General features: G+C 47.7%; 1 protein-coding gene across 1 annotated transcript in view; it reads right to left on the minus strand.

Annotated features, from left to right (window-relative positions):
• Positions 1-12240, minus strand: part of DNA2 (DNA replication helicase/nuclease 2) — a 105204-nt gene that overhangs the window by 1111 nt on the left and 91853 nt on the right. Inside the window, exons 19-20 of the mRNA XM_044298652.1 lie at positions 5255-5437; positions 3516-3662 (exon numbers count right to left, since the gene is read on the minus strand). Of these exons, the coding sequence (XP_044154587.1) occupies positions 3516-3662; positions 5255-5437 (330 nt within the window). The remainder of the gene's footprint in view (positions 1-3515; positions 3663-5254; positions 5438-12240) is intronic.

The raw sequence follows: 12240 nt of genomic DNA on the forward strand, positions 1-12240 counted from the left end.
ATTGGGGGACACAGAGACCATGGGTATAGCTATGTCCTCTAGGAGGCGTTGACACTAGTAAAAGCTGTTAGCTCCCCCCCTTGCAGCTATACCCCCTCCAGCCTGAAGAGAGAGCTTCAGTTTGTGAGAAGCAGTAGGAGAAGCAAGTAAACCAACGAAAAAACGTGGAACAGCAGCAATGCCGAGAACCAAACCAGGTTCTAACCAGCAACAGCCACAACTGTGGCCGAACAACAATACTGGGTGGGTGCCGTGTCTCCCAATGAAGAGCGAGAAAGAGATTTTACTGGTAAGTTATAAAAAAAAAAAATCTCGTTTTCTCGCCCATATTCATTGGGGGACACAGAGACCATAGGACGTCCGAGAGCAGTCCACAGGGAGGGAAAACCACAGACACATGGAGCAAGCGCCCCTGCAGGCAACTAAGAAGTGCCGCCTGCAAGACTATGCGGCCCAAGGCAGCGCCCACTGATGCATAAGTATGCACCTGGCAAATTTTTGTGAATGTGCGTAAGGAGGTCAGTAGCCGCCTTGCACAACTCCCGTGGCCGAACCTTGAATCCTCCGAGCCAAGAGCGCCCACCGCTCTGGTGGAGTGAGCTGTGACACCAAAGGGTGGAACTCTGCCCCGGGTGCAGTATGCTCCAGCAATTCCAGACGTACAATTGCCACCCTGGAGGCCGCCAATGCCTTGCAAGGACCCTCCGGGATGACAAAAAATAAATAAAGTGGAGCCCGTACGCCGGAAGGAACTGGAGGCTGGCAAATAAATAGTCAGAGCCCTGACAACGTCCAAATGGTGTAACTCCCGTTCCCTAGGGTGTGAAGGGGAGGGACACGGTGATGGAAGGACAATTTCTTCATTGCAATGGAAATCAGAGACCACCATCGGGAGAAGGAATAAACAGGCCGGAGGATCGCATATCCCTGTGAAGAACCAGGAAGGTTCTCTGCAAGAGAGCGCCCCAACCGGACACCCGTCTGATGGATATGATAGCCACAAGAAAAAACTACATTCCAGGACCAGAGTCTGAGAGACCTCTCCCGCAAGGGTTCAAGGGGGGGGGAATTCCGGAAATGGTAATTTGTCCACCGAAGTCCCTCGAGCCGAAGAGGCTTGTGGGGAGACTGAGAAGCCGGCTGATAAACTACCAATAAAAAAAACGCCTGAAAGGCGTGTCCAACTGCAAGCCAAGGAATCAATACATTGGATACGTAGAAGTAGAGACGATATGAGAATCACCGGCAGTGAGGAGTTCCGTCAGCGACTGTGTATTGACTGTGTAGCAACGCTGCTCAACGGAAATTTCGACCAGACCAAGAAGAGAGAAAAACTCCTGCCTCGAGGAGGAAGAATAGAAGGGGTGTTCTGTTCCAGGAACGAAACTCCAGCAACGGTGGCGAGTCTCGACAGCACCCACGCTTCGCCTGGCGTGGCGAGTCTCGTAGTCTAGCCACGGAAAGTGCAGTGAAAAGGCATGACTACCATCGGACTGACGTGGCAGTCAGTAGTCAAGTCTTGAGAGGTAGTTGTAGATACGGGTAGGACACCCAAGACCAACGGGTAGGATTCACCTGTAGAAGGAGAATATGGAAAAACGTCACAGCCCAACAGTCAGTCCGGAACGAGACTGGAAGAAAAAAACAAAACTGAACCAATACCCTGCATCAACGTAGGAGCTACCAAGGTTTGCGGTGTGACCGTGAACCCTGAGCCAGAGAAGAAAAAAAACGGAAGGAAAAGCAGACTGCCCTATATTAGGGAAAACATGCTTTCCCAACTCCAAATATAGCAGAATAAATCCCTGGATCCATGTCCCATCTCCAGAAACCTAGTAATCCATCATTACTTTCAACAAAGACATCCAGGCCCCTCCTGAACTAGTTCAAGGAATTATCCATCACCACCTCTGGCAGAGGCTTCCATAGTCTCACTGCTCTTGATATATTTGTATATTGTATTTAAATTGCTCCGAATCAGTCTTTTTTCCAAACTGAATAAATAACTTAGATAACCTGTCTTTGGACTGCAAACCAACCATCCCCTTAATTACCTTGGTCGCCCTCCACTGTATCTGCTCCAGTTTATGTCCTTTTTATACACTGGTGCCCAAAAAAATTGTACACAATTTTCCATGTGTTTCACTAGTGATTTGTATAGATGTAACACTATTCTGTCATTAGCATCTATACTTCTTTTGATACATCCCATTATTTGATTTGCCTTGGCAGCGGCTGTCTGGCATTGGTCTCTAAAGTTAAGCCTGTTTCAAACAGTCAGTATTTGTAATTCAAAACCAGAAGTGGAACCTACAGAGGAAATGTATCAAATAAATATTTGTGCCTCTTCTGTTATTTGGACCCACTCCTGGTTCTGACTTACAAATACTAATGCAAAAATACTGACGAAATGCTGACAGTGTAAAAGAGGCCTTAAAGGGGGTTATCCAATACCAATAATGACCCCACCCCCCAATGCCCAGGCACCTCATAAGGGTTAAACTTAACCCACCCCCCATCAAAACATATGGCAACACAGGGGGCAGCCAAAAGAATGCTGCAACGGAGACAAGTCTCCCTAGCGCCAGCCGCAATGCTAGGGAGGCTCGTCCTCCTTGTAGGCTGCAATTGGCTAGCATCCCACCCCCACCCCTCAGTCGCCGCCGTATGTTTTGAGCAACGCAACAGGGAGCAGTTTGCAAACCACAAAATGGATACAGTTGGGTGCATGAGGCCTAAAGATCCCACTAATCCCCTGATGAATGAGCAAATGCGGCAATAAAAATAATTGATTGTGGGCAGGGATGTGCTGCCAACAAACAATAAATCAAAGATGGGGTGGTTTGAGCCTTAAAAGGGATTGGCCCATCTTGCTAGGATATGCCCCCAATGCCTGATAGGTGTGGGTTTGAGAGGTGGGACCCACACCCATCTCTTGAATGGAGCATGCAAAGTGAAGGATAGCGAATCGCGCATTCACGGACCCCCTCTATTAATTTCTATAGGAGTGCCAAAAATAAGAGCAGCACACTGCTATTTTTCAAAGTCTCGTAGCAATGAATGGGAAGGGCAATGGGCAATGAGCAAGTGCGGCCATCGCTCCTTTCACTTCTAAGTGGCTGACGGAAATGGCCAAACCACCGCATGGCTATTTTTAGCAGTCCCATAAAAATGAGTAAAGGCCGACCGGGCATGCCCGGTCCACTCTCCTCTTTGCAGACTCCATTTTAAAGATTAATCTCTGGGACTGCGTGGACCAAAGACTAATAGAAAGATCGCTGTTTATTGTAAATCATAACACCATTACCCAAAGCCGTCTTCCTTAAACTGAATTTGATCATTTCTTGGTACAGCTATGTCCTTCTTATGCGCAGATGCCCAAAAAGTAACCCAATATAACCCAACTCTGGCGGTCTGACCAGTGTCAAGCTCGTAAAGGTTTTACTCATGGCTACCTAAGCACTTGGATTTATGTATCACAAGCTTATGCTGTGCAAATATCACAAAAAGGATATGAGGTTTTCACTCCGCAGATGGCAGATTAGCTTCTCCAGGGATTCAAAGCGGCACAGTGTAGGAACGCAGCCGATCATTACGAGCTTGTGCTTGGCTCGTGTGAGGGCCACATTCAGTCTCCTCCAATCCTTTAGAAGATCCCCAAGCTGCTCAGAGAAAAAGGGGGTTGAACAGATTCAGAACAGATTTCAAAACACACAAAAATTCTTATGCGTTCCTGCAATGTGCTGTTCCTCTGTTATTCCTCTTAGAGAGATGATATTAAAATAGATAACAGCACAGACTGAAAGAGGACCTTTCATCTGTTTTACTTATAGGAGCTGAATACCTGTACGTGCTGATGCTGCCGCCCAATTATTATTATATTTTTTTTTTAAACATCGCTCCTACGCCCTGCTGCGCCCTAATCAAGTTTTCGCCCTCAGTCTAATACTGAGCATCGGAACAGGGAGGAGAAGACGCCATGGTTTCTCAATGGGTGTCGCCTTCTCCCTGGCTGTGCCGCTATCCAATCATATCGGAGAGAGTCAGACAGGGAGAAGGAGACACCCGTTGAGAAACGCTGGAGTCTCCTCCTCCCTGTTCGATGCTCACTATTTGCATACTGAGCGCGAGAACTTCAGGCGGGCGCAGCGGGGCGATGTTTAAATAAAAAAAAAAAAAAGCAAGCTGTGTGGCAGCATCAGTGGGGGGTACCCCGCAAGTACAGGTATTTAGCTCCTTTAAGTAAAACAGATGAAAGGTCCTGCTGAACAGTGTAGGGACACGACCCAGGTGTCAATTAATTCAGAGATGTCTACAAGGAATAACGGAGGAACACTACAAGGTTGCGTTTAAAATAAACTCCAATATGCTTGTTATTTCATGGTAAATACAAGCATTTAACTAAATCCAACATGTCAGGAAAAGTAACATTTCTCTTTAAATGGTGCAAGAAAGGATACCTGTAGATGTGACTGTAAGCTGCATTATACAAACCTGATATATAATAACTTATGCTACGATGAAAACTATAGTATAGTGTGGTACTGTAATTAACCCCTTGTGGAATCTCTGACAATTTTATAAATATATTTGGGTGCTTACATATTGATTAGTGTAGTTCCACGTAGGTGACACATCAACACCATTTCTTTACATCGTGGACATACATTTTGCTATAAAGACAACCCTAGAAATTTCTACAAATCATTTGATTTCAAATCTATTTTAGGCTACTTTCCCACTTGCGGCAGAGTGATCCGGCAATCTGCATGAAAACGGACAGCATTTGTAGACGGATCCGGAGAAACGGATCAGTTCCATATATTTTTTTTCACATTTATACAGGTCTGCGCATGCGCAGACCGGAAGGACTGATCCAGCATTGCGGTATTTTTAATGCCGGATCCGGCACTAATATATTTCAATGTAAATTAATGCCGGCATTCCGGCAACTGATCCCGAATTTTGGACGGAGATAATACCGCAGCATGCTAGGGTATTTTCTCCATCCAAAGAGCCGTTCAGTGACTGAACTGAAGACATCCTGAACAGATTTCTCTCCATTCAGAATTCATGGGGATGAAACTGATCAGTTCTTTTCCGGTATTGAGCCCCTATGACGGAACTCCGTGCCGGAAAAGAAAAACGCTAGTGTGAAAGTACTCTTAGGAAAACAGAATGCATTTTAAAGTCACAATAATTTTACTAAAATTGCAGGTAAAAACTTAGAAATGCAAAATAGAATTAGACTTACTTTCCCGTCAATATTACTTCTAACGAATGACAAAATGATAATACTTTTGTCTCTTCCCTGGTATTTGTCCACGGTGTTAACCTCTACAGCGCTGTATGACAAGTTAGTAAAATAGCCAGAGATCACTTTCAATTGCTGACGATATGGAGCGATGATTCCGATGTCGGAGGGCTTGCTTCCAGCCTGGTAAATGGGAGAAAAAAGGAATTGGTATGATTCGTAAATTAAAGAGTAACTAAACCTTTGTAACAATTTTAAATATGATGTCCCTAATAAAGTACATTAGAAATAGTTGTATTATTCAATTTTGTATTTTTCTTAGTCTTTTACGTCTGTAAAGCGCACCACATTCACTGTGCGCTTAAAATTCAGTTCTCCGTACACCGCTCACAGCTCAGCAGTGTATGGGCTGTGAAATTTATGAATGGGGTCGCAGCAGCGCTGTGAGTACAGGCAGGAGCGCATATTGCTACTCCTGCCCGTGCCCCCCCCCCCCCCCCCCAGAGGATTACTAACTCTTGGCATAGCACATGGGTACCCGGGTACACCGGTTAGGGGGCGTTGAAAGCTGCACGTAATGCAGAGAAAGTTTTGGGGGTATAGGACTTGCCTGTTGGCTGGGACGCCAGGAAGGGCGAGGTTTAAAGGAAAGCTTGCGCTTCGGATCCGGGATCGCCTTGTGGGTTGGCCGCTTAGGGCTGGAAAAACTTTGAAAGGGACGAAAAAGAGGCCTACGCTTTTTCGATCTGTTGAAGCGCAATCTGTTCTGTGGTAAATGAGTGCTCTTACCACCTGTAGTCTCAAAGATGATTTCACCCAGCCGCTTGCCAACAAGTTTGCTGCCGGCAAAGGGGAGGGCCATCAAGGCTCGTTTTGAGACATTATCTGCCGCCCAGCAGGAGAGCCAAAGGGTACAGCGAATAGCCACCAAGAGAGCTGACGAGCGGCACATAAGTCTGGCCGCGTCTAGAGAGGCTTCACAAAACATAAGAACTGGCCTGGGAGAGCTGCAGGGCAATATCAAAGTTCCTCCGAATGGTCCCCAGAGGAGAGGCCCTGGCGTAGTTGGTTTGCCCACTCACCCATAGCTTTGTTCACCCATGTAGAGGCAAAGACTGGATGCAGTGCCGTGCCCACTGCTTCAAAGGATGACTTTGCAAAGGATTCCAATTTCTTATCTCTGTGGTCGGAAAAGGAAGCCCCATCCACCATAGGCAAAGTGGTATGTTTAGCTAAGTGGGATACGGGAGGGTCCACAATAGGAGAGGACGACCACTTCTTTGTCAAATCCTCCTGAAAGGGGTATAAGACGTCTAAGCGTTTTGGCAAGGTAAAACGTCTGTCAGGATAACTGCACTTCTTGGAAAGAGAGGAATCAAAATCCTGGTGGTTAGGGAAACATTTTGGCGAGCAATGGGACCGCCTGAAGGAAAAAGTGGAGTCGGCTGATGAGGGTGCAGGGTCTTCAACCTGTAAGGCTACATGCACACGTTCAGGATTCATGTGCGGAGAATCCACACTGAAATCCGCAGGTGTTCGCAGGCAAATCTATGCGGTCAATCCGAATCAATTGATGCGGATTTGCGTGCGTATTTTCCGCATGCGGATTTCACTTAGTGAATGAAGAAAATCCGGTCAGGAAAAAAAAAAAAATATTTGACATGTCGCGGATTTTAAAATCCGCACCGCAGGTCAAAATCCACGCGGAAAAAATCTGCATCGTGTGCATTGAGAATTTCAAATTCTCATAGAATACAATGTACATGACCTACGGTGCGGATTTTCCGCATGCAATCCTGATCGTGTGCAGGGGGCCTAAGGGTTCTATAACCGCTGCAATGAGATTGGTCCTCAGGAGAGAAAGTCAGCATCTGAAATTTTTTTCCTCGGAACATGCCTCTTCCAGGGAGGACACATCCAAGCAAGACTCTCTTGGGGGGGGGGGCAGTGAGACAGAAGAAACTGTGGGTGCAGACACCCTTCTGGTGGAGGGAGTCCTGGCCCATTTTGCAGGATGACCATGATGAGGATTAGCCAAAGGATCCCCAGAGTTGGACTGATCAGAGGACTGCCTTGCGGACAAACGCCCCAGCATTTCCACGATGGCTTTGTTGGTATGGGAGACGTCTTGTACCATCTTTGACAGGGAACACTCCGGTTCTGCCATGGGCTAGGCAGGAGGGTCAACTGGGTCAGGGTCAGAGCCACTTGGCGGTGGGGCAGAGCACGAAGAGCAGAGGGGATCCAATTGACCGCATGGGAATTTTGAGCGACAAGAAGCACAGGCAATGGAAAGGGTGTGGGGTGCTGACACTGGCTGAGTTGTACGATGGGGGTGTATTGCGGACTTTACAGCAGCTACAGGAGAAGTTTGAGATTCCCCACTCCTTATTCTATAGGTACCTTCAATTAAGGCATGCCCTGAGCGCTCAGTTTAGAGGGACGAGTCGCAGTATTTCCAAATACCCATTGATAGGGGTGCTGCGATCACAGGGACCTAAGGGCATTATCTCTATACTGTACACATATCTGCTGGGTGAACGCATGGTTCTTCATCCACTGGAGGTAGAGGCGAAATGGAAAGCTAATATCCCGACTCTTGACGCTGAAGACTGGGAGGAGGCTATGCTAGTACCCACTAAGGTTTCCCCATCGGTAAATAATAGACTGACAATTGTTCATTCTGCATAGGAGTTATTTGTCCCCTATTAGGCTGCTTAGGATGGGGAGATCGACTAGCAGTAGGTGTCATAGGTGTCAGGAGGAGGGAGCTGACTTCTGGCACTTGATGTGGGAATGTAGGCATTTACAGGTATTTTGGGGCAAAGTAGTAGAAATCCTCTCCACGATGGTACCGGCACCAATAGGGGTCTGCCCCAAAATATGTATCCTGGGAGTGCTGGAGGAAGAACAGTGGACACATTATCAGAGGGTATTTCTGGGGGAGGCACTCTTTATGGCTAGAAAGGCAATAGCTCTGAGGTGGATGGCGGAAAGGTCCCCCACGGTGGGTCAATGGAAGACCTTGATGAATCATGCAATGGCGATGGAAAAAGTGGTGTATATTCATAGAAAGTGTCCTCAGAAATTCCAGAAAGTATGGGGGGAGTGGTGCTCCTCTACTCATTCTTTGCAATCTGTGCATTTACACTCCGTGTCGGAGGATCCCACTGCGCTGGGTGTCTGAACACTGTACTGCAGATCTTGGGTGTCTTTGAGGTCAAATGTGAAATACTATGGATACCTGCCCAATGCACTGTGTATTTTGACGATATGCTGCGAAGCGAGTGGCTCCCCTGCGTGGGCTGTCACTGTTTCAGACTGTGATGTACCATGTCTGTTGTTAAACTTCAATAAAAAGAGTAAAAAAAAAAAAAAAAAAAAAAAAAAAAAAAAAAAAAAAAGAAGCACAGGCAAAATGGCGCACAGAAGTCACCGCCTGTTTTGGGGCCTGGGCTCAGACATAGTGAAAGCCCTGTAGTGACAGATAGGAGGATGAGGGGAGTAGGCTAGACCCTGTAGGAAGGAGGGGGGGGGGGGGCCATGTTGTAGCTTACCCAGCCTGTGTCCCTCAATGTAGCTTGTCCAAAACGAGGAGAGGACGATTGCCAGAGTTCCTCCTGAAGTGGGCTGAGCGCAAAAAAAGTGCCAAGAACTTACCCCAGAAGGATGAAAGAGGGCGAAGTAGTGGGAGCGAGGAGAACCTCATGCCCCGCCCCCTCGAATGAATGTCAGCCTTCGGTGATCACATGGGGATGCAGCAGGCCCGTTCTGTCCCCAGGGGGAAGAAGGGACACACAGCCACCCTAAGGAAGGCTCCCCCCCCCCCTCCAAGATAGCGGTGGCCGAATGGAGAAGCCGGCCAGGTGCTAGCCATCTGCTGTAGGAGGCGGATGGGAGGTAGGCTGCAGAGGAGTCGGGGCCTTGATTATAAGCGGCCCCAGCCCCTTTGGATATCTGATATCTTGTCCCAAGGTAGATTGGTTAACTGTTTTTGAGAGTCCAGGATAACCCCTAGAAACCTGATCTTGGTCGAAGGTACTAGGTTTGATTTCATTCTGTTGACCAGCCATCCCAGTCTGTCCAAGGTCAGTAGAAAAACTTCCAGGTCCTTCTGTAGTTGGGAAGCAGAGTTGTTGGTTATTAAGAAATCGTCCAGGTAATGGAAAATTTTCAATCCCTTTTTTCTCAGATATGCTACTACATCTATTATCAGTTTTGTGAACACTCGTGATGCCGAGGATATGCCGAAAGGGAGAGAGGTAAATTTGTAATGGTGAATATCGCCCTTGTGATCTTTTATTGCAAATCTCAGAAATTGCTGGGAATTGTGATGTATTGGGACATGGTAGTACTAGTCGCTTAAATCTACCGTGCACATGACTGACTCTTCCTGTAACAGGGGAATGATTGAATTTAGTGTCTCCATACGAAATTTCTGGTAGGAAATAAATTTGTTTAGTAGCTTCAGGTTTATAATGGTCCGAAAGGAACCCTCTTTCTTTTTCACCAGAAAAAGTCTAGTAGAAACCTTTTCCTCTTTCCAATGGGGGTACCTCTGTTATCTACTGTTTGGATATTAACTCCTGAACACCCTTCCAAATTGGGCTTTGATACGTTGGAGCAGGGAGTTTTGAAACTATAAATTTTCTTGGGGGAAGGGCAGAGAATTGAATCCTGTAGCCCGATTTGATAAGAGCCCATGGGTTTGAAGAAATTTGATCACAGAAAGGAAAAAATGTCTTCAGTCTTCCCCCGACTCTGGCATCACCGATTTTCGTTTCCCTTCTGAGATGAGGCGAGGAAACCCCTTCCTCTCCCTCCTTTAGGGTAACTATAACTCTCCGTTTTTGCTTTACCTGGCTACAGAGGTAGCAGCTATGTTCGATTTAAGATTGTACATAGCAGCCTCCCAGGACCTGCGTAATAGACCATCAGCCTTCCTGTCCATAGGGTCTCTTAATTGTGACGAGTCTTTAAAAAGGTAGAGAGGTCTTTTTATTGACCTTTGCTACCTGAGCATCTATATTAGGAATCGTATAAAATATTTGGGCTTCCTCCTGATCAAAAAGTAAATCTGTTCTGATAAGCTCTGGAGATTCATAGACGCTTTTCCAGATCAGACCATTTATCTAATATCAATCCTTTAATGTTTTTGTTAATAACGAGATTTTTGTATAACTTACCAGTAAAATCTCTTTCTCGCTCTTTCCTTGGGGGACACAGAAGACCTTGGGTATAGCTCATCTCCCTAGGAGGCGTGACACTAAGTAAGTACTGTTAAGCCCCTCCTCCACAGCTATACCCTCAGCCTGGAGAGAGAGACTGTCAGTTGCGTGTCCAAGTAGTGATAACAAGGCAAAGTCCAAAAGTGGAACCAACAAGCCAACTACCCAACGGGTAAAACAAACCCGGAAACCGTGCAGAGAAGAACAAAGAATGGGTGGGTGCTGTGTCCCCCAAGGAAAGAGCGAGAAAGAGATTTTACTGGTAAGTTATACAAAAATCTCGTTTTCTCGCCCAGTTTCCTTGGGGGACACAGAAGACCTTGGGACGTTCAATAGCAGTCCAAGAGGGGAGGGACCACAGCACCAAGGCGAAGCACCCGAAGGCATCAAGAAACCGCCGCCTGCAGACCAGGCGGCCCAAGGCAGCATACGCTGAAGCCCGAGTATGCACCCTGTAGAACTTGGTAAGGTGTGCAAGGAAGACAGTGACCGCCTTGCACAAATGCATGGCCGAAGCCTAATGCCTCTGACCCAGGAGGAACCGACAGCTCTGGTGAAATGAACGGTGACGCCAAAAGCAGAACCCTGCCCTTGGTGCGGCAACCACAGCAATAGCCACTCTGAGAAAGTGGAGGAAAGCCACCCTGGATGCCGTCAACCCTTTGCGCGGACCTCCTGGAACACAAGAGGCCGAACATAGACAAGAGTCGGAGATCTCCAAGTAAAAACTGCAAGGCCCAAACAACGTCCAAATCGGTGAAGTGTCCATTCCCGGGGGTGGGAAGGGGAGGACGACTGCCTCGACGAAATGAAAGACAAACACCACCTTCAGGAGGAAGGAAGAGACGGAATGGAGAACAGCCCTGTCCTGGGGAAAGACATAAGGCTCGGAACAAGAAGGGACGCCACTCAGGCACCCGCCAGAGACACGATGGCTACAGAAACACAACCGTACAGGACAGAAGGAGTAGAGAGAACCTCTGTAACGGCTCCAAGTGAAAGATTGGAGCGCCAAGAGCCCAGTATGTAGTTCCCAGGGCGGTACCGGAGGGCAGTACAAAGGAACCCAAGAGCCGCTCCACGGAAGAAGGTCCAGACAGGCCCAGAGGGCTGGGGAACGCTGAAAGAGGAAGGGCAGCGCTGACACCTGATACTTCAAGCGACAGAGTCCCAGTCCCAGGTCCAGGCCGGACTGGAGAAAGACAGAACCATGGAGAGAGAAAGGAAGAGTGGGGGAACGCCCAGCTTCCCACAGAACCCCAGGTAAAAACCTAAGTCCTACAACAGATCCTGGACGAAACACGGCCAGGAGTGAACACTAGCGAGCCCACTAGAGTCGCCTGGGCAAGAGGGTGAAAACCCAATGATCAGGCGCAGACCAGTAACACGGGCAGAACTGGTCCCGCCGGCCCCCGAGCAAAGTTGTCCCGTATCCACCCGGAGTGGGGGAGCAGAAGGACAAACGGACAGGAACCGAAGGGTCCGCCCAGCAACCGCCAGATGCCAGGACAAGACAGGCTAAAGCCCAAGCCGATGCAGTCACCACAGGAAGACGGACTACAGTCCCGGTGTGGGAGATCTGAAGACAATCTTGACCAAATGGTAGCCCTCCCAAGTTACCGAGAAGGTAAGTCCATAGCAGAAACATTGCCTAGAATTGAAAAAAAAAACAAAAAAAAAAAAAAAAAAACGCAATCTGCACCCAGCGGGAGGACAGAACGCCGTAGACCCGGTAACTAGGTACACAGCTAGTACAGC

Source organism: Bufo gargarizans, chromosome 6, assembly GCF_014858855.1.
Source record: "Bufo gargarizans isolate SCDJY-AF-19 chromosome 6, ASM1485885v1, whole genome shotgun sequence".
In the NCBI taxonomy this organism is placed as follows: domain Eukaryota; kingdom Metazoa; phylum Chordata; class Amphibia; order Anura; family Bufonidae; genus Bufo; species Bufo gargarizans.